At 32.0% G+C, this 24428-nt stretch overlaps 1 protein-coding gene across 1 annotated transcript; it reads left to right on the top strand.

The window, feature by feature from the left end:
- The first annotated feature begins 5103 nt into the window (after positions 1-5103).
- Positions 5104-23921, top strand: LOC143045001 (uncharacterized). The gene is made up of 8 exons (XM_076217279.1): positions 5104-5184; positions 7131-7403; positions 8454-8717; positions 10047-10094; positions 11043-11093; positions 13719-13799; positions 16980-17055; positions 23237-23921. Exons 1-8 carry the CDS (start codon positions 5127-5129, stop codon positions 23388-23390), a joined length of 1005 nt encoding a protein of 334 aa, XP_076073394.1. The 5' UTR covers positions 5104-5126; the 3' UTR covers positions 23391-23921.
- The last annotated feature ends 507 nt before the right edge of the window (positions 23922-24428 follow it).

Genomic DNA, 24428 nt, shown 5'->3' on the forward strand with positions numbered 1-24428 from the left:
AGATTGATACAACTAAACTACAACACATAACTGGATTTATAATAGTTTCAGGATTGTAAGAATCTCAAAAAAGTATTGTACAGAAAAATCAATCCCGTAAACTAGCCTGTAATAAGCCCACCTGATTTCCTTTCAATTGACGTGTACATATGACATTCATATAATTGCAGTTTGTTGTCAAAATAAATATAACGGTCAGGAATGAGATTGCGTTTGCCAATTGCATTATTTGTATTTGATGGTTTATTCATGGATTTTTTTTAATTGCAAACGAAACTCACAAATCTAATTTTTTGTGTTTTATGTTGAAAATATTATGTACAAGGTGCATGCTATGAATACAATTCGAAAATATAAAAATGTATTTAGGCTTGTTAATAGCCTGGCGTTGAACATAAATGTTCATCTTTTTTTATATATGCGTCAATTAATTTCAGACATTGTCTTTGGTCAAAATAAAATTGTCATCTTTTCATACAGTATTATCATGATTATGATCATCAATATTTTCATGTTTTCATTTGTTATCAATTTTATTAACATACCTTAACATACTTGATTCAACTGAAATGCAAAATACTTGCAAAATCACTTATATTTTAATTGCAATTATACAGGAACAAAAGGAAAAGAATACCCCAAGGTATTTATTTCAAGCGACATCAGTTAACAAATATTCAAATCTTGTAAATCGATTAAGAAGAGACAAACCAAACCATAACTGAGGGAATCAACATTACATCAACTCCAATAAAGAAACGAACCCAGATGCGTCAACAGCTAGGGTAACACTAATTGTTTCCTGCTCTGTCTGCATTACCCGTCATGATGTAATTCATGTTATCCTTTCGAAACACTTGGTTGGTTTGCAATTAAATGAAACTGAACTTGTCTATTGATCGTTATTCTTACCTATTCATCTATTCCGAAAAGGAACCAAAATAAATCACAGACCCAACCGTATAACGACAAGTTTCAAGATCAAATTAGAAATGTATCAATTTGCAAGTAGATAAATAGTATAGTCTAGGATTTCAAATAATTTCTGTAATTTTTTCACATAATCCTATATACTCATTATTATTTGTTTGTTACCATTTTTCGTGGGTAGAGGTGAATAACGGATTCCAATAGTCAACGAATAACATGTTGTAATAGGCTTTGTATACAGAAATTGGCAAAACCACGAGTTCAATTATTCTTGAAAGTGCAAGTTTCAGCAATCCACGAAAATCTATACTCACGAAAATAAAATGAATCTTAAGTAGCAGAAAGAGAACTACCATTTTCAATGACATATATTCACTTGAACATGATAGTTCAATTTAGTTTTTTTCTCATAGTACTCGTGATCATAAAGATAAAGTTAATGTTAACAGGTTTGAATAAGAAAAGAAGGTTTTAAGATATACTTGTACAGTTTGTGGATTGTTTAAACGGTCAGTACCGAAATGTATAAACATGACATTCGCTCAGTGAGGTTGAAAATAAATCATTGTGAATCAACGTTGTACATTAGATGGGCATACGTCTAAAACATAAACAAAACGTTAAACGACGAAACGGAAAACGAAAACCTTGATGACAAAAAAACCTGAATTGAATTGCTTAGCAAAATAAACGTGGGAGAATTTATGTCCACCAGAAAAGTATGCAGTGACCGGTCCTCATATGGCACTCGTCGAGGTTTCTTTATGAAAATATTCTTCCGATAATTGGTGGCTATTTTGGTAATTAGGCACAATCGAGAAGACAATTATCCGTATTCGTATGCAACACATATATTCTGTGACGGTAAACCAAACAAAGATCAGTCCGTGACGGTAAACTGAACAAAGATCAGTCCGTGAAAACCAGAACTGTTTAATAATGGACAAACCCAGATAAGTTCAAACTCGTTAAGTAACGTCATTAGGTACAAGTACGTCATGTAATTTTAAATTTAGTATCCATCATTACGAAACCATAGCAGGCTAATTTAAGATTCGATATTACGTAACGTAAATTCACGAAAAAATACGATTATAAATTTCTTTAATTTGAAATGTAGTTTAAAGTTGAATTTCTGAAAGTAGAATAAACTTTTTCGTCAAAAATTACTTATTGATAGACCAACTGTGTAATGTATGCTCCAGGAAAAAAATCAAAACATTCTGAATTCAATCGTTTGTTGCAGCTCTTATTTTAAATTTTAGATAAACTGCACTTGATATTGAATGTGCAAGTATCATCATGTCGCTCTTAGTCGTTTTTTATTTCGGGATGTCGTGTTGTCCGCTTCAAAGATCTCATCTTTAAAATTAAAAGTTGTTTTATAGTTTAGATAAAGATATTATTTATAAAAAAAAAAAATCTTGTTGAAGTCGTTCTATAAAAGAATAGAAAATAACAATGCCTTATAGCTGTTCCGTCTGATTGAATATACAATTTTAAGTTTGAATATACAAACTTCAGAGAGAAAAAACATGCCTTTATCTTACAGATTCACCAACCAGTCAGTATCGTAACAAAACAAACTTCGAAATATTGACGGATCATATCGAATATTTTGTCGCTAATGGCCGTGGGGATTTACCTTTAATCGCAACATGGCAAAGGACCTATGCGATGGCTAATGGGCTATTATTAATCAAGGAGCCAATTTGGCCATTACGCAAGGCAAAGGGATGATTTAATAGCGAGCGATTTTTATACGTGGTCGAAAAAAACAGACGAAAATCGGATCAAGATGAAATAATTATTTTACAACAGACTGATTTAGATGCTGACAATGAGGTATTATAGCTCAGAGAAAAACTAATACCAATACCTGGAACATTTTAATTGTATGCTGTAGTTCCAACAAGTACCTCCACAATATGGACAACAGACATGTCACGCTATTGTACGTGATAAATTCCTAGTTACGGTTGTTCGCATGAATTCGAATGGAAGGGAAGAACACTTTAAACATAATAGCAACAAGATATAAATATAAATCTGCATAACAATTCAACAGTCAATGCAAACGAAGCATCATCGATTTCTGGAGAAGACCTGGAAGCACATAACAAAGGACTAGGGACAATGAGGCCCTATTTGACCTAAAAATTACTGCAAATTTAAAAGTTATCCTACATATTCTTCAATTACTGAAAACTTGACTAAGATACAAAGTATTCAGCAAAACAAAACTAATGTGACATTGAAAAAAAAACCATGGTAACAATGGGTAAAGTATGCGCATACCCAAGAAACAACTTTATATTTGGTGAGATTATGTCAATACCTAAAATAAAGCTTCTGTTAAATTATTTTGTTGTTTCTTGGCTGCGCACGATGTTTCCACAATGGAAATAAAGAAAGAAAACTGCATAAATTCTGTATTTTTCATCGCTTTTGTGAAAACAGTTCATATTCTGACGAATTGTGACGTCATCAGAGTAAAATCTTGATGTTTTTCATTTATATTTCTTGACCCTATACATTTCTAAACACTATGTGCCAATTTGAAATAGTTATAAAACATTTTCTTTTCTTGGGCCAAAACCTAAATACCCCTACTACTTTCAAATTCAATATTAAACTTCGAACAATCTAGCTAGGTTTCAGCTGGGTATGTATGACGTACACTGGTACATGGGACATAAATATTGACAATAAATGAAGACGAAAGTGACGTAGAAACACACTTTCTAGAAAAAGCAGGAATAAATGGTACTAAAATGATCATAGATAATATTTAAAAAAAACTCTGAATATGTATTGGGAGTACTAATCTAAATAGAGAGCTTCACCATTTAGCGTATGATACGACCGTTGCTATTTCAACGAATAAAGTTCCATTACTCCCTATTCTCGAATTATGATCAGAGATAGAAATATAAAATAAAAAAAAAAGAATTATTACACTCATTTATAAAGCTTGAAACGTAATAAAAGCATTAAAAAGAAACGTTGTCTTTTTTTTTTAGACATATCCGAAAATGCAACATGTCCATCATTGTCCATTACAGCGATTTTAATATTGTGTGAACATACGCGTCTGAAAGGTTCAATCACATAACAATTCGTAGGTCTGAATGCAATCTTATCTAGTTATCTTAGTTATCGCAAATAAATGTCTAGTTATAGATATAGGAAGATGTGGTGTGAGTGCCAATGAGACAACTCTCCATACAAATAACAATTTATAATACATTTACACCTAGACTGTAATTCTAAGATGTTTGATTTACAAGAGAAATCGAATGATGCATACAGGAAATATCCTACTTCATTACATACACGTTTATGCATTTAGATGATCTAGTATAATGGTCTATTCTTCGATGCATTAAAATTAGGAATAAAATAAGACTTAAAAAAGCTTCCTTGGTTTTTATCTGAATCAACCTTTATCAGGTACGAACAAATCCATTTTTTGTTTTAGAACTTATGATTAGTAAATGAATAGTTCTAGAGCTATATATATAGGAAGATGTGGTATGAGTACCAATGAGACAACTCTCCATCCAAAATATATATAAAAGTAAACCATTATAGGTATATATACATTTATGTTCTTAAACAACAATTAGTGTTAAATCAAATCTGCCTGAGGACGTTAGAACTCTAAGAATTTAAACTAGATTTAATACAAATTATGCTAGTACCTAAGCACTGTCGTTAAAGCTGTTAATTAAAAAAACGTGTCTAAGTAACTCTTCGTTCAAATGTACTGCTATAGACTGGTTGTGTTCAATGTCGAAGACCTACGGTGATATAATACTAGTAATTACTACATTTTACATCATTATGTCTCTGGTGGCGAGCGGTCACAATTTAAATCTTACCACATCTTCAAATTTATAAGAAACAATGCTTATAGTGATTATTACTGATTTCTTATTGTAAAACAGGTAAATCAGCGAATAGCCACAATGTTGCATATGTGTTCAAGCTAAAACAAAATAAACCAACTAGATCTGTGTTCAGTATCTAGATGTTTTAAATAAAAATTGAATGAATAATTTAAATCAACTTTATCTATAATTGAATCTGATGACAAACTTTTTTGTTTCAAAGTCACGAGTTCATTTCCCGTACACATACATGTGTGGCTAATTTAATCTTCCTGGTTGACACTCTATCTACTTGTTTTCAAGATGGTTCAAATACGGATATACTTTGTGTATGAAATTTTGCTTTTAGCCGAAGCCATAGGTGAGCTATACTGTTAATCGATCTAATACCATACTTATCAGGATAATATGAAATTGGTTTTATTGTGTCAATTTAATTATTTAGCATTTACTTAATATATACATTCAGATTTGTACAACGTTTCTTATGAAAGTATTTGTATAACTATCTATAGTCTATACATACTACATGATACAGTGTGATTTTTTTTTTATTTTAACGTGTTTCGTTCATATAAATAATATTCGATATGGATTAATATTATTTTCATCTTGCAAACATGCATTCAAAAACCTTAATAAACTTAGGTCCTGCTTTAAAGTTGCATTGTATGGTAATTTCTTTTTAATTCAATCTTTGATAAGTTTTGTTTTATATCTAAGTGTATACTGCAATAGGCTTACATTTTGATAAATTAGAAAAAGAATACACATGTACAAGATACATGTAATTTAAACAAAGAAAATACAAATGATACGATGTATTGGGTATGCAATCATCTTGTTTCCATAACACAAAATCAACAGCAGCAGAGCGAAAATGCACACAAAAAGCAAAGGAACAGAAGTGGTGTTGCTGTTCCTAATTATTTAAACTCTCACCTCACAGCAAGTTAATGACTCTTATCAGCGCGATGTAGACGTAATTCTTAGCAAAAGGAATCGGATAGACTTTGTAAGATGTAGCACCTCAGACACGGTAAGAAACGACCAAATTTGGCAAGTAGTACATCATAACATATTGAAATCAAAATAATTCCTACTAGAGTTAAAGAATATAATTTAGCATTGAAGGTAACAAATGAAATGTATTAAAATGATCAATTATGGTATCAAATAACATATACAATTACTTGGTTAATCAAAAGAACAAAATATAAGTAAACAAATAAGGAACAGTCACAACTGAAACAGCAATGTTTTATCACCGTTGCTCCAAAGAGTAAGAAATCCTTGTTAAACAGGAGTTTAATTTACAAAAGCAATTAGATTGAAATTTCAAAATTTGTTATTAGAAATCCGCTATGTTGGCTTTATAATTTACACTAGAAAAATAAAGTTTTAAAATTCGTTAAATATCTGTATCGAGTTGCATTTGCAGCATTTTTTTTCTGCCCTGAATGGAATTCTTACACATCCGAAACCGATCACATTTCTGGAAATTTAAATATAGACAAACGATGAGAAAAAAAATAAAAAGATATTTAGAAATTTCGAGGGCAGTACGCGTACCATGTTCAAGCACTAAAAACCAACATACATAAAAACTGCTATTTAAGATGTGTAAACGACATAATTCATTAAGGTAGAATAATGCCTGTTTCTGACCTCCTATTTTCTATTTTTCCAAATGAAGGGGGGAGGGGATAAAGGGACAAAAAACACCAAAAGGAGGAAAATTACGATTTTTGCCATTGTTTCTCAAAAAATTAATTGCGTGTGCCTACGTGACCCAGAGAAAATTATGGCGTTTAAGACAGCAAACACAGTATATAATATTGTAAAATATTCCTGGGTCACTTTGGCGCAGGCACTAGAAACATAAAAAAATCGTTGTACGAACCACATGCAAAGTGAATAATAATTACATTTTGAATAATAACAGAAAGTTTACCCCTCACCTCCCCCAATTTCTGAAATTAATGGTTTTGATGATCATCCAATCAAACTTTACACATGAGGGAATATTTTAACGTGATAAGTAGCTTTCCAAAACAAAATTAAAAATAAATAGAAAAAAAGGGGGGGAATCGGGCCTTACCGTTCCAACAAGTATGCAGTGACTTTCAACCGACACAATATTTAGAAGAAACACAAACGCACGCTATAGATTGATAGCCAACAAAAAACACAAATTCGTCGTAGATGTTCATGAACTGAAATAGCAATATCTTTACATATAAATAAAGTACTTATAACAGTTTGCATATACGCATACTAATATGGTTTTATAATTTTTATTTGTAGAAGAGTCAAAGATTACTTTTTGTGAAAACTCTGACCAAAAATATCAAATCTTAACCTGTCCTGAAAACAACACAATGAGTTTGAAATCGATAATATATGGTGATCCTCCTTGTCAGAATGCCAACAACAATCGTATATGTCATTCGATTATAGATAATTACTTTAATGACCATTGTCTTGGACAAAATAATTGTACTCTTCCAGTCCAAATTTTGTCAAATAATAGTTGCCAACCTCCACCAAGACGTTTAAAAGTCAAATTTAAATGTGACAGTAAGTATTCCTATTTTACACATTCATTAAATGGATGTATTTATATTACTATTATAGTTCTTTTAATTATAACTCTGTGTAAAAGAACATGTGTAGTGTATCTCAACGAGACATCAACTAAACCAATACCTAAACAAATGAAGGACATCTTATCACACGGTATCAACAATATCGAATTAAAAAAACTTATATATTCTACGCTATGTCTGAAGAAACATAGAAACTTTCCTTATATCTCTTAAAAGTGTTTCTCCTGCTTTTCAACATTTGTTCAACATGTTCAATGGTAAATAAGTGTTTTTCAAAAAAATATTTAATAAGACATTTATTAAGCAATAAGTCAATTAAACCAAATCAATGGTCACCGAACATGAACAACTTACTATGCATCAATACAACTTGAATAAAGTTTCTTAAATGTTTGTACGTAGTTGGTATGGGAAAAAATTAAAAATAAAAAATAAAATGTCTTAGTTGAGGACACAATCTGAATCTGGCATTGTATTCAGCATGTTCATGCAACTATTAAAATGTACCCAGTTTTATTTATTCATTATTCATTATTAATTGTGATGAACATTGTCATTGTTTTCTAAAATATTGTTTACTTCTCATTCAGGTTAAAATAGATTTAATATTGACCATCAACTGATGATTATTATAATTATTCTGCGTAAAACAAAGCATTTTTTTCTAATTAATAGTGCCTATCAGATATATAATGTTTATAAAGTGCACTAAAAAAAAAGACATTGTATATGTCACCATTTTGATAGTTGTATAGCAGTAAACTTCGATCTTCGAGTTTTGAGACGTTTGGGAAAATAAGCGATTTATTGCATTTGTTTTAATAAATTCGAAATATATTGTTTTTTGTTATTATCTGCTCATAGATATTTTTATATACTAGTTATTTGTATTTGTATGGATCTATACTGCCACGTACAAATGTGATGAAAAGGACTAAACGTCTAAATGTTTATCATAATATCAATACCTGTTACAAAATATGCTATTATTTAAACATTGATTGCTTGTTTTCGTCTTTAGTAATGTGGTGGCCAGATAAACATTTTGGCTACGTAGACACCTGTGCGAATTCGTTATTAAAAGTCAGTTGTTCTAATGGATCCATACGTATTAAAAATGTCACGTCCTATAGTGATACAGGAGGATGCAATGAAATGAAGAATGGCTGTGTCAAAGATCGTCTTGAAGACTTGTGTGATGTCAAAACCTTGTGCTCGAAAGATACAAATACAGACTCGTGTCTTTTTCATAAAAGATTCGCCATTATTGACTATGTTTGTAAAAGTGAGTAATAAGTGTAATTGCCTTGAAAACGATCAAAACACTTCTATTGTGATCTAGAAAAATAATTAAGGTTAAAAGTATTATGCAGTCAAAGATTGATGATAAGAAAACAACAAATCATGCATTTGTACTGAAGCTTACCAAAATAAATACAAACATTGCATTATTGTAATTTAAAAAAACAACATAATCTATACCAGTATTTTAAGTTTTAGTGTTGCAGCATTGCTGTCTTATCAAAACATTTAATACACATTACGGTGTTTGCATCTTAATAAATTTGCACTTGTTCACATACATTAAATGTATTGCCGATGAATTTGCTGATAGCGCTTCATTTATATTTTGATTTTCTATGATGAATAGTTAATTTAATTGTTTTTTCTGTTTTAACGAATTTATGTTTATTAGTACTAATTGTAATTTACCATTCCTTGTCGTATTAACATTGATAAAGGTAGCATTCCTTGTAATACCATTGACAAAGGTACCATTCCTTGTTTTAATTACATTGATAAAGGTACCATTCCTTGTTGAATTAACATTGATAAATATACCATTCCTTGTTGTAATAACATTGATAAAGGTACCATTCTTTGTTGAAATAACATTGATAAAGGTACCATTTCTTGTTGAATTAACATTGACAAAGGTACCATTCCTTGTTGAAATAACATTGACAAAGGTACCATTCCTCGTAGAATTAACATTGATAAAGGTACCTTTCCTTGTCGAAATAACATTGATAAAGGTACCATTCTTTGTTGAATTAACATTGATAAAGGTACCTTTCCTTGTTGAAATAACATTGATAAAGGTACCATTCCTTGTTGAAATAACATTGACAAAGGTACCATTCCTTGTTGTAATAACATTGATAAAGGTACCATTCCTTGTTGTAATAACATTGATAAAGGTACCATTCCTTGTTGAAATAACATTGATAAAGGTACCATTCCTTGTGGTAATAACATTGATAAAGGTTCCATTCCTTGTGGTAATAACATTGATAAAGGTACCATTATTTTTGAAATAACATTGATAAAGGTACCATTCCTTGTTTTAATAACATAGATAAAGGTACCATTCCTTGTTGAAATAACATTGATAAAGGTACCATTCCTTGTTGTAATAACATTGATAAAGGTACCATCCCTTGTTGTAATAACATTGATAAAGGTACCAATCATTGTTGTTATAACATTGATAAAGGTAACATTACTAGTTGTAATAACATTGATAAAGGTACGATTCCTTGTTGAAATAACATTTATAAAGGTACCATTCCTTGTTGAAATAACATTGATAAAGGTATCCATTTCTTTGTAGGTCCATCAGATCCTGAGGCTACAGAAAGCATTCTAGGGACATCAACAGGTCATAGTATATTCTAATTTCGTATTCAATCTTATTTAAGCTTTAATTCGAAAATACAAAATACGGATAACGCTCATTTGAAATTCAGAAATTCAGAAATGTCGGACCAAACCATTTTAACAACAATTACATCACAGTTATTTAAACCTAGTAGAATTACATTCTAACGAGAAAGTAAAGGAGGGCGAAATATACCAGAAGGACATCCAAACTCATAAAAAAAGACACGTCCTCCAAGCGTAACAAATATGTTGTCAATCAAGAAATCAAGCATCTTGATCATGCCAGTTTAAGTTAAATTTTGTTTGAATCAGAATGCTTTTTTAGGAAGTAGGATTTATTCCACTCTAAGACAAGATACTTGTATCTACGGTTGGCCAATCTTTTTATAAAACAAAGTAATACCAACTCTTTCAATTTGTCTTTTAGTTTGAAATGGGGAATACTTGTGTAAAGTGAAGAAAATGCAAATTGTCTATACTATTGAAAGATGAAAGAGTCTAAGATTGTATGGACTCTAAAAGATCTTTGAAATTTTCAAGTTTCCACATCTGATTAACGTCACCTCTAGAAAAAAAACAGTTCCATAATAACTTTATAGTTCGAATTTGATTGCTGATAACATTTATTTTGATAATATAGAAATTAGTGTTCATGGTACACTTGGGAGGCCCAGCAATATACCGTTGTTTGTTAAGACACTGCATAATATTGTTAGGTATTTAATACCGTGATGAAAGATCCAGTTCTTCGTCTTTGGTTTCAATTCCCATGTTGGAAAACGTTTCAGCCATATTTCTTAGAACAAAACAATTCCGATTTGCCTTCAACCTCCTCTAGTTTATCTTGTGTTTTTCGTTTTGTTTCTCTATCTCTCTTACATGTTTTTGCGTTCTTCTTTCATTCTATAAATAGCAAATAATCCTAGTTTTATTCTTTCTTTTTCAGATAATGCACTTGATATGACTACTAGCTCGACTTCAAATACTGTCAAAGAAGGTAAGATGCTAGTCATTTTTTTTTTATTTATGAAAATGTTAAATATATGTTATATAAAATGGAAAAAAGCTAGTAAATCTGACTAATAGCAGTATATATACATCAATCAATAGACTTTACGGAAACAAATGACAAAAAAAAACAATCAATCATATGTATACCACATATTTACATGTACGCAAAATGCAATCCACAAAAGGGGTAAGCGGTGTAGACATGGGTATGCAAGACGGTTGGATGTAGATTTTTTTTTCAAAAGCCAAAAAAGGACGAACTATTGAACGATCACTCATTTATCCCGTCATTTTTTTTTTATTTGCAGTAACACGCATTATTCATAACACTATCAAAATAATTTGGCAACTAAAAGTAACACAAAGATTTTACAAGTTATTTAAAAGAATAATTTAGACATGTATGAATTGTTGAAAATATTTTGGAAACAAATAGTAGTCTTTAAACCCTTTTTTTTGGACTTTGACATTATAATAGGGAATGAAAATTTGTCTTAAGACATTTTTACCTGAACACTATTATTGTGTTATGTCTAAGGTGACCAGCAAGCTGTCCTGGCTCTTGATAACAATCACCGAGTAGAAATATACTAACACTCACTCAACCGAAAGCTGTACCTGTGTAGTTTGAAATGGGATACAAATGATGCTAGAGTGCTCTGTACAGAACATGGATAGGAAATGCTATATTTGTTGACAAATTGTTAGATATACCGACTATTCCTTATTCCAAGCATTGTGATGGACATGAATCTAGTTTTTTAGAATGCAATTTTACAAAGAATCAAAATGGTTGTAAAACATCTACAGTAGCCGGTGCTGTGTGTTGTCAGGGTACAAACATATATATTTACTGACTGCTAAAAAATAATTACTGTAAAGTTACTTCCAACCAGTGCCAAAATAGAATATAAGGTTGTTATATAATTTCAAACAAGAAAATAACCAGCACTTGTTTTCACTCAAACGGCAACAAAAATATCAGGTCACGTGGGCGGATTGATTTGCCAAATTTAGATACAGAATAACTTAACATTATGCATGATCACATCATGATCTTCTTATATCCTTGCGGAAAAACAATAATTATGCCTAATTATGTGTGAGTGTTGCTAAGTCTTTCTAGTGTTGTGTGGACTTTTTGTCGTTAGTAGTATTTATTTTGTTGTCCATAGCGTCCCAAATTTGCATCAACAATGAGTTTTGAGTGTTCCTATAGTATCTTTCGAATTTTTTTTTCAAAGCATTTCACAATTAATTTCAATTGATAGTCTTACTTTCCCAGGCAAGTTGATGATTTTACTCGTCATGTCGTACTGTCTCATAACCTTGTTAATGCATATCACAAACAAGTCTCATAGTTCAAAATTATAATACATATTTGTCATTGCATTTAAAGCGCCCCTCAATCAATCCGTCGTCAGGGGCGTAGCTGCCGTTAGGCACTTTAGGCACGTGCCTACACATAATTTTTTCACAAATATTTTTTTTTTAATTAAAAAAAAATAATAAACAACGTTATATGTAGATGAACTCCAGTGAAGTTGTCACAACTCTAATTATCGAATGTCATGTGTACACTAGTCTCTCGTCCTTTAATAGTGAATGGATCATTGGATAGAATTGAATGTTTTTTATGTGTGTACCTTATATAGAAACTATGAACTAGAACTTCGGTTCAGATCATTTCAATTCTATCAACAAAAAGTTGAATGAACCTCAACTTAGACACATGAATTTTTAATTAATTGTTGTTAGTTTTCAACTAGCTTTCCACTTTGTCTTCACCCGACTTGCCAATGTTGGTCGTCCGTTTGGCTGTGCAGGATGTATAAATACGTAGTCACGTTTTGTCAGAATGGGGACATTTAATCTTATGCCTAGTTGTAGAGAAAATGCCACTCTTTGAGGAGTTCGTAGTTGGTCTACTGAAAGGCAAAGTTTCTGCTCCTATCCAATAATCCCTCATTTTCCAATGCATGGCATTTTCAAATTTCCAGACCTTCGTCCTGTACAACACCTATTATAGGACTAAGTTCCCTGTTGTGTTTATTGTAAATAATCAATTTGTTTTTTTTTTGTTTGTTCTAAACTTGCATTAATATTTTACACTGGATGTTTAAAAATCAATCCATCAACTAGCTTCCAGTAGTTTTGAGTATATATTTACCTGTAATGACCACAATTATTCAAATTCCTAAGCAGGTAGGGATTTTACAGTAGAGCGGGATATAAAGAAATACGAATTTCTTGAATTTTGTTACTTTAGTATGAACAGAACAGAACTTTTGCATTAGGCATCGACTATGTGTGTATGTGTTTGTGCGGCTAGGGTGAAGGTTTAAGAATCAAAATATTGATGGTTGGTGTCTTTCTAGCCAAAAGGCTGAAATCCGTTCCCCCCCCCCCTGAACCCCCTACCAGGGCTCTGCCCTGGACCTGCTGGGGCCTTAAGCGGCCCCCAGACCCCCTGCCGATTTGTGCCTACAGTTGAATGAATGCCTAGCTACGCCCCTGGTCGTATTGTTATAATTAGATATTTTAACTATACTTCGACAATTAACCGTTTTATGTAGACTTTTATAAATATTGATACATTGTTTTTCCATAGGTACCAGCATACCAGAGGAATGTGTTCTGAATCCTTCTTCAAAAAAATTGACCTCAGTAAAATCAGGATTTCCAACCTTAGGTATAATTCGTTTTATTACTCAATACACTTTTTGACTAATAACAACATGTTTTGATAACCTAGAATCCGAGCAAATACGGGTTAGTATATGTACAATGTACGTATTTTGATTATGAATCAACAATTATTTAGTCTTTTTTTTATTTTGTATTCCCTTGGACAATTACGTTTTATAAAATCTGATGAACAGTTTGAAGTGAATTTGAATCCATACTAAACGCACAAAAAATTTTAATTGCCTTTCACGATACAAGCTACAGCTGTGGTTATGCTGGATGATCAAAATTGATTAAAACTCACAGGCGCTCGTCTCGGTAAAAAAATCCATATACCTTAATATAAACATGGAAGTATTATATTGACAGGAACTACTACGACCCGACTTCAAACAGTTCATCTGCGATGCCGCGTACCATTTAATGACATGTTAATTAACTTGAAACATGGCACTATATTAATACACCAGCGTGTGGCACATTGCGATAAAGTCATGTGTCGGTCGTTTCCGGAGTACGGAAATACATGAAGAAAGCGGATGTTGTCATAAATCCTAAGGAAACAGTTTATACACACGTGTATAGATGAATGTGAACGAGACATACAATCATTAATTCCAAACAAACACTTTGACAATGGATGAATTTGAGACAGATAATATACCCGATGATTTTTTTTCCTCACATTTTGAAAGTGAGATATATTGTTCGTGTAAATCGGATGATTCGTCACATCTTATCGAATGTAAAAGCAAAGAGTGCAAAATAAAATTTTATCACATAAAATGTGTTGGATTGCAAATTGGCAAACACACATCATTAAAGTCTGTATTTCCAGGACAAATTTTCATGGTCTCTAACTTTCGAATAAGCATTTCAACAGTCTCAGGGTCATACTTGTTGGTGTACTCCTGAAAGATATCATTCCGCACAACCCTTCCTGAAACCTTTAAAATAATGTTATTTTCTGAAAAACTTTTAGAAATGTGTGAATAATCGTCCTGAATTTTCATAAATATTCTGTTTTCAATTCCATTGGAAGATATCCAGCCTAAGGTACTAGCTACCTTTTCAGTATCTTCCCATGTTCTGATTTGATGACACAAATGGCTGAAGTCTGCTATCTGTATATTTATGTTAGCTTTCTTGCTTTTGTTGATTTTTGGTTTTTGGTATAGACATTAAACCTTGTTTTTTAAGTGCACATATAAAGTATTAGATTTACAGTAGAGTTGATAACTTTAAGATTTGTCCTTGTGAGAAAACAATACTCGGGTCATAAGCCTTTTTTTAAATCTTGGCTAGTATATATATTGGCATAGTCATACATGTTCAAATGATAAAATACTGACCATGGCTTTATATGATCGGAAAGGTCTTTCAATTGCGGGTAGACATGAAGTTTTTATATTCACAATTAAAAAGATATTAACCAACATTATATAAATAGCTACACAACGAAGTGAGATCTCTGTTTTACTTCTGCTGTATTTTGTTGATGTTGGTACTTGTTCGATTAATTTTCGTATTTTAAACTGGAAATTTCTACTTTCCAGGATTATCCAGTACCTTAACTATATAGATTACTCGAAACTTCACAGTATTTATTTTTATCAAATATATTTATTTTTAACCGGCGGTAACCGGAACACACCTTAATTACGATTTAAACTTAACCCACAAACTAATGAAATATTGTCACTCACCATTTCAAAACGTTGTAGTATTCAAAGTTCTCGTCCGATTTTCTTGTTTTGTATATCAGTCGATTTGTTTTGAAAAATTGAATAATTCTAAAAGACCACAGACGAGATTGAAATAAACAAAGGGGTTTTCCGACAGGTATTAGAGATAACCTTTCGCAATAAAAACCACGTGATGATAAGAAGTATGTCTGGTCAGTTTAGGACGGCGGCATCGCACATGGTCACAAAGGGCTATTAACGATAACATACTAATTAGTCAGTTTCCATATCTTTTCTACAGAGCTCCCCGGGTTATAAATAAGTGCTAATAAATCGTTGTAGTTCCTGTCAATATAATACTTCCATGATATAAATAAGGTACTTAACTTGTGATTTACAAAAATGTCAGACGATGGCGAAATTCCGTTATATGCCGATTTCTTGGATGTCATCCCCACTTAAACTTATTATGTCGTAAATCTAAATTGATTTATCTTCATAATAGTGTATACCGCGGCTACTTTTGTTGTCGGATGAATCCGTAGCAATCCTACCCAAGTATATCAATGATAATTATTTCGTCTATCGACGATGGATTGAAAACACAAAACTCGCAGTAAAAGATAGATTATAAAACTTGTTCAGAAAAACTGTTAGTTTTTGTTTGAATAGACCTTATCACCCATGGCCAGTTAGAAAAATTGTATAAAATACCGTGAAAAAATCTAACAAGTGTTATTTGTGGTATGTCTAATAAGTTACGAGTTTCCTTTCTCAGAAACAAATTTTCCCATGACGTCAATGTCATTCAGACTCTCTCTTGATTTTACGTATGAAATGAAACAAGATCAGATAACTCCTAGAATCATTTAGACTTTCCCCTTAAATTGACCAATCGGAAACCGAGATATATAAAGAGACGAGACGTTTATTTCCAATTCATCGTAGGTGGACGAAATAAGTACGATTGACATACTTGTGTAGGATTGCTACGGATGATTACGACAACAAAAGTAGGCGTGTTTTACACCATTGTGACGATAAATCAATTTTGATTTTCGGCATAACAATTTGTAGTTGTGTTGACAGCCGAGAAATCGGCACATAACGGAATTTCGCCATCAGCTGACATATTTCTAAATCACAAGTTAAGTACCTTGTGTTATATAAAGGTATATATAGCAAAAGAATTTCTGAGACGAATGCCTGTGTTAAAACTGACCAAATGCCTACGAAAGTAAAATCTATCAGTTCTTATATGATTTACGTTCGTTATAGCTAACAGATTAATAAAAGTTTCTGTGTGTCAAAATGAATGAACTCCCTGGACATGTATTGAATTGAGATATGTCTTATTTGCACTCATACCACATCTTCTGATGCCTATGTATTTTAACTTTTTTTTTAAATTGATATTTAATCCAATCATTATAAATCGTAAAATTAATCTTTGAACAATATAAAAGACAAAATAATACTTTTTTTTTTCTTTTTTCCAGGAGTTGCTGTTGGAGTACCGATGGGTATTACCGGTATGATCTGCATTATCTTTGCAGTCGTTTTTATCAGACGAAGGTATGAAACAAACAGGTTCCTAATGATAGTGGACGGTCAACCAATAATACATTTTTCAACTCATTTAAAAGGTTTCTTTCTTTTAGGTTCTCAAATGACGAATAGTCAAGCCAAGCCTAACAAAATGTTCAGTGATCAAAGTCGATAAAAGATTGACGAAAGATACACAGGGACTGTCAAACTCATAGATTAAAAATAAACTGATAACGCCATTGCTAAAAATAAAAAGACACATAATAGTACACAAGACACAATATAGAAAACTATATATTAAGCAACACGATCCCCACCAAAGACTGGGTGATCTCAGGTTCTCCGGAAGGGTAAGATGATCCTGCTCTACGTGTGGCACCTGTCGTGTTGCTGATGTCAAATAACTGTCAAAGGCGACAATCTGTTATGGTTCTTAAACTTCATATTGAAAAAAAAACAACAATGTCTCTGTTTCAAAGCGAAAGGACAACTTTCAAGATCTGTCCACCACTAAGTTTGTACCAACATTACGATATCCAGGGGCATGTGGTACAATTTGTGCTAGTTCAAATAATTATGATGTCCTTAAAGGCTATTTTATTGTTCAGCTTTGACGCCTTATCAGTACTGCGACGTCATAACGCCGAATGCATTTTTCAGTTGGCGTTTTAGAGAGAATGTACTGCTTTCTTAAAATAAATGTTTGCACCAAACTTGGGAAAATATACGGATCTAAATTTCCGGATAATATAAAATGTAAGATCCGGAAATTTGGGTGTGTCCAATTTCACCGAATTCAGGGCAAAACTGTATTTTATACTCTCCTAATTGAAATCAGTGTAAATAAAATGCAGTTAATTATAGCCCACTTCGGATTCGGTCTTTCAACGCTGAACCATTGACATGGCAGTGTGATGACACGTACTTTTACATTGGAAGGTGCAGGTGGAAATTGAAGAAGATCAGGGTTCACGTCAATTAGGTAAACCCCTATAACGAATTACATGTATAATGACCCAAATAAGCTAAAGCAATTACCCCCTCCTTGTTGACATTTGCACAAATAGACTTATTTTTTAACATGTTTAATAAGTTACTTTGCTGATTGTTTCATTATTATTGTTATGGATGATATAATCATTTTTAAGGGGGTAACTAGTGAAAAGATTTATCAAGAATTAAACAACGTGTGCATTACAAGAGCTAACTGTACGCACATAGAAAACACGCAATAATCAAGCATTCGATGAATAAGGTGAAAAAGGTGGTTAAATTTCTAAATATCGGGCAAACAACAATTATATCTGCAGATAAACCCTTTGGTATTGGCTAAGCAATTTCAGTTGGAATGGCCAGATTTGTAAGAAGAACACAAGTTTATCGTCATGTTTGGTGGATTGTCCATGAGTTGTTTCAAAATTCTGAGTGATATCATGATTGCATGAAAGTGGATGGACATGTGCCCTCACTGCAGCCGATGCAAATGATATCATACTGCCTTACATAAAATCTTCCTTCTTTAAGTATCCAAGAGTAGACATCGATATGATGTTTACTAAATTAATTATTTGAAGGCTAGGACGAAAACAAAAGGCAAAGTACTGGTGCTATACGGAAAGTTGGTCCTGGTAGAACGCCAAGGGCTTGTAGTAGTTTTCTATGTGAAGATGACAACAAAACGGAATTGTTCATGTTTCTTGCCGACAGAATTGCTTCTTTCGAGACTAATGAAAATGCTAATACTTCTCAAGGTGAAAATATTCTTTGCAATTTCAATACGGATACCTCCCAGCTATTTCCTTGTAACCATAAAAAAAAGCAGATACACAAATGATTATCCATGATAAGCATGCTTCTGAAAATGGTTGTAAAAAGTAATTTTAAGTAGTACTGACATAGATGTAGTAGTATTAGGAATTGCAGTACTCGCAAGATTAGGTGTGGATAAATTGTGGATAAGTTTTTGAGGAATAAAGACTTTCGATGGCTTCCTGTACATGTCATATCAAATGTTTTTGGTCCTCGTGTAGCAGCTTTTCCTTCTTCCATGCATTTAGTGGATGTGACACTGTGTCGGCACTTCGCTGAAAAGTGAAGAGGTCGGCTTGGAAGACATCGGAAGTATTCTCAGATGTAACGGACGTTTTTGCCCGATTTTGTATGAAGATACAGACATGGACATCATAAAAGTATTTGTTTGCATCGTGCACGGAAACATCACCGTTTGCAAGGAAGCAGCGGCCTTATGATGCCACTCCGCCTACCACAAAATCATTATCATAAGGCCGCTGCTTCCTTGCAAACAATTTTAATCTTTTGGTGCACATCAAAAGAAACACATATCACGTTGGACATGTTTTGGCTCGTCCGGATCTATGCATTCGACAGGTTCATATACCAAGTCATGAACACAGGAGTTGGGTAAACAAAAAAACAATGCCAATCGGAAACCAAAATGAACTTTTTTGGTTGCCACTGATTCTCATGTCACGATTTTTTGAAATGCAGATGCAAGAAATTCAACTGTGTTGGTAACTGTAAATGCTACCGTTCTTTCCTTCCGTATACAGGTTGGTGTATTGATAACTGTCAGATAATTATAAGATAAGCAACCTGTCTTTCTAAACAAACTATATATGCATTTGAACTTTAAGTCAGTGATATCTCTTGTTAAGTTGATAGAAATGATAAAATTGACATTTTCAACGTTTTGCTGCCATTTTGGGATCGGAAGTCACTTTTTTATTCATGTAGGTATTGTTTTTTCGTACTTTAGGAACTGTAATTCAAGTTTTTTCAAAACTTACATTGGATTAATTATACCTATTACACAGCTTTCAAAATATTTACAAAATGTGACCAATTGAATATGACGCCATTTGTAAAATGAGCGGTGGCCATCTTGAAAAAAAAAAAAAATTATGGCCAGCAGCTGATTTTTTTTAATATCATTTAGTCCACCCATATACCAAATTGCATGCTTGTATCACGATTTGCACAATTATGTCCATAATATCTCCCACTATTACTGAATGTCAATAGAAACACAAAACCTATGTGTATTTTGCATTGAATAAAAAATCACTGTCAGATCTTCTAACAAAATGTGTCTTTATACGTAATTTTGCACAGTTCAAAATTGAGAGAAAACCTGACCGTTCCTCGTAACTTTTATAATAGTTGTCACTTATTTTGGAAATAAATGACATTTTGATTTAATCCATAATAGTTCAGTATTGATGGCCCGTTTCGTTATGCATGTCTTTGTTGTGAGACGAAATTATATCATGTATCCCAAATATTTAAGATTTACAGCCTGCTTTTTTTTATTCAAAACCTGTGTAAATGTTCGCTACACACTTGAAACTTCTGTGTAATATCACTTGGCAGTAGACCAGACTCAGTAAGAAAAATGGACTGCAATTATGTTGACAAAGAAGTCAGAAGGTATTTTAACTTGCGCGTTCACATAGCTGTGAGCTTTTAAAGCTACAAAGGGACATAGTTATTTACTATCCATAATGTTTTAACACCCTGTTGAATACTGATCACTGTTGTCTGCAAAGTTTTTCCATTTGACGTGTATACTTCCTGTGTACACCATGTATGCTTTTATATCAGAAGAGTTCTGTCAGGGGAGATAATTCTATATTCTCAATAATTAATAATGAACATTTTCTTGATACTTTTTTAAAGACTTGCTTGAATATCTCATTCTATTTACAAGTTTTTTTTGTTATTTATATTGTATAGATTATATTAAAGTCACATAATACTTTGAAATCAGTGTGGAAAGGAATGAAAACATACACATATTTTAAGGATCTATGGAACCACTAAATTCTTAACAAAGTAGAAAACTTTGATAAATCTGCATTTTTGCCGATTAAATCTTTTGAAAAAAATAATATAAGCTTGAAGAAAACATGATATTGACCAGTCTACAAACAAAATTTTAACAAGATTTTAATAACCTTTATTTTTATCTGAAAAGTCATGTTTCCATGGCAACAGGGTGACACATTATGATTATGGAGTGACAAATATCTTTTTTTTTTAAATTGAGTCATAAAATGTATTTAGGTCAAATTTGGTGAAATTCTGTATCATATGTCATCATACAAATGACATTGTTTTGACTACAAGCGTACGCCAATCTTTCTCATGAAGGACAGTTGATTGGATAAAAGTGATGGCTTGCCACGCCTATATTTAACAGAGATCCTATGAACTTAGCCTGAAGTCCTGACATAATATAATACGCCGTCTATTTGTTTGGGAAGTAGTATACGCATCCTCTTTTTATAGTCAATCAACTTAAAGAAATATACAACATCTGCAGGTTATGTGATTTTGAAAGAATTGCAAATATTTAAAAATTTCTATTACTCATACAGGATAAGTTTCCTTTTGTCCTCAACATTGCTTGCTGTAGAGACTGAGGGAGTGATAGGAAGAGTGTCATCCCGATTTTTCGGAGGTATATACCGAAATCCAGAAAAAACCTTATTATATCGAATCCCGAAAAAATAATTAATAGTTCCCGAGTCCCAAAAAGTGTAAATCCCGAATTTACACAAAAGTATATCTCAAATCGACGTCTAACAATATCTGTTCGAGAGTTCAGTTTATTTAAATTGTCAGAATTACTTCACCCCTAGTCTTATAATATAAGTAGGTTCATATCGTTTGCATTCAACGTAAAATTGTATCCGATAAAACTTAGATGGTATAGCAACTATAAGTCATTGTACTGCCTTCATCAATAAGCAAAACCAATACCGCAATAAGAAAACCACAAAAAGCCGAGACATACCTAAATGTGAAGCATTCTGAAACGAGAAAACATAAGCCTGAACATAAACAGAAAAGAATGTGTTCGAAAGTACTAATCTTTATCAATTCACCATGAAAAATATGGTTTATAAGGTATTGTCTTTCAAATTTAAACTAATACATATGGTTAGCATACAAACTTTTAGATATTTCGGGTTGTAAGTTAAAAATATAATACAGGGGAAAATATCTTTTTGCACCGAGGAATTTCCGACTAAAACGGTATTTTTTTTATGTATCACTTTTTTTTTATAAAATACATCATGAGTTTTTAGTAAAATATTTCATTTAAGACTGGTGTTTGAAATGCCTTGCATCTTTTACAAAAAAGAATATTTCTCAGTTGATTAGTATTTGAAACATTGGTACTAAATATCTCATGCTGAAATTTGTTTCAATATCCACCAATTTTTTTTCACATTTTTTAAAGAGGATGTCTTTTTTTAAATTAAATGTTTTTTCTAAATGTTTTTCAAAATGCATTGCTTGTTTTGAAATTGAATGGAATAACTAGTTTATTTGGATTTTTTATTGAAAATTATTCCTAAATTAATAGATTTTGTTTTAATCCATGTAGAGTTTCTAAAATTGACGTTCAAAATACGGTTGTAAATCAATTTAAGAAGGAAGGACAAACGTTCGTTGGTGTCCAACGTACAATGTATATTAATAAGCAGTGATGCTCAAACACATAGAAAGACACTGTCATGGCTGAACTTGATTTTATCAAATTTTCCTCTATACCCGTATGGTTATTTATTTTTCTGATCTGGATACATTTAGCATATGGAAACAAATACACAGCATTGATTCTGAATAATAACAACAATCATTGAAAAGTTCCTATTTATAATTTTTCTCATTTAGGCCATATGATATTAGTGTCTTGGTTAATTGGCCTTACCTCATTAAATCTTCATGGTTCAAATAAAAAAATTTGATACCGCAATAAAGGCAACAGTAGTATACCGCTGTTCAAAACTCATAAATCCATGGACAAAAAACAAAATCGGGGTAACAAACTAAAACCGAGGGAAACGCATTACCGCAAAAGTGTTAAAGAATGAATAAATATAGTATTACATATTCATCCGTCAAATTAAAAGATATAAAGGTTGGGATAGCATACGATGCTTTCCTCCTTATCGCTTTTTTATCAGCAATATAAACCGAAATGTTCAGTAACTGTAAAACTTAACACTCTAGGGATGAGATTGATTGAAAGATTTAAAAAAAATTGTCAAAATACTGCACTTCGTGATACAATGTAAATATGTTATGACTTCTCTAGCCTTTTCACAGGTATCCATCTAGAATTCATTTAATAGCCTATTATAGAAATTGGCTTCTTATCAAATTTGTCTCATTGTAGGTCAGTACACAGGAATTTGGTCATAGAAAATGCAGAAGATCGTACCATAACAGGAGCAACCAGTAGAATACAGGAAACTGGTTTATATGAATGTACAAATGTTACAGACAGATCATCTGACCACACTTACGACCCCTTGAATCTTAAGAACTAAATTGCCGGTTAATAGACAGTAACTCGCAGACTTAAAAAAAGAATCTTTAGCAAGAATCGGAGGAAAGAGCACAATTCCAGAGAATTGTTGCTATGAAAGTACACATTTTGTGTCGAGACAATCTGACCATATTTACGACCCTATTGAATCAGCAGAATACTACAACATGATAAATGTTACCAATGTAAAATGATATCATGATAATGAAGTGGTTTTGTGCATGGACAACTTATAACAAAAAGTTTACCTTTTTAATTTACAAGTAAAAACGTAAATATGTGATATTTGGGATTAAACAGACTTTTAAACTTACGATTTTTCAAAAAAATGCCTTTATCATTTAGTTACAAGTATCGATATCTGATATACAGATGCAGTTAAACAAGCTGTTAATACGTGAATAATTTCCATAACATTTAAATTGTATTCTTATTACGTATACTCTATTACTTGATTTTGCTCTACATTAAACCATTAGTTCGATCCAAACATTCAGCAAGTGTGCTTATATATATATGTTTCATTGTTTGCTTCATGGTCATTTTGATGAAGCTTTATCACCATGGCATTGCTTTGGAAATAGCATACATGTAGCTCAATAGTGTTAAGTGTTCAAATAGTTTCTACCTTGACAAAACTGCCAGTTATTTTGGTGTTTTAATAGTACTAGATTTTGTTGGGGTCGGTAGTCTTTTCTCTAAGAAATAACTACAACCAATTATGTGCATAGAACATGTATGCCGACTACTACGATGTTTAAAGAATGACTTATAATGGGCATACCTCTGAGAACTAGTAACTATCACATTCAATCCATACTATTAACATTTAAGTCTGATATAGAGGTTCATTTTTTGTCTATTTTCATTCCGAAATACTGAAAATAAATTTATAATTCAATTTGCTTTCTTTTCAAACTTTCAGAACGCAATTATCATGATATTGTATACACATTATTTTTTGTTTAAACATATTTGTTGTTTGTGTTAGCTTTTTATGTGCTTTGTGTCGTTCTGATCACTTCAGCTGATTTCAATT

The sequence above is a fragment of the Mytilus galloprovincialis genome, chromosome 9 (assembly GCF_965363235.1).
Source record: "Mytilus galloprovincialis chromosome 9, xbMytGall1.hap1.1, whole genome shotgun sequence".
Lineage (NCBI taxonomy): Eukaryota > Metazoa > Mollusca > Bivalvia > Mytilida > Mytilidae > Mytilus > Mytilus galloprovincialis.

Bases quoted from the DNA above. Each gene is read 5' to 3' on its own strand.
- LOC143045001 (XM_076217279.1), top strand. From the start codon at position 5,127: ATGGTTCAAATACGGATATACTTTGTGTATGAAATTTTGCTTTTAGCC. The intron at 8,718-10,046 runs GTGAGTAATAAG...ATTTCTTTGTAG, and splicing joins TATTGACTATGTTTGTAAAA to GTCCATCAGATCCTGAGGCT. The intron at 10,095-11,042 runs GTCATAGTATAT...TTTCTTTTTCAG, and splicing joins CATTCTAGGGACATCAACAG to ATAATGCACTTGATATGACT.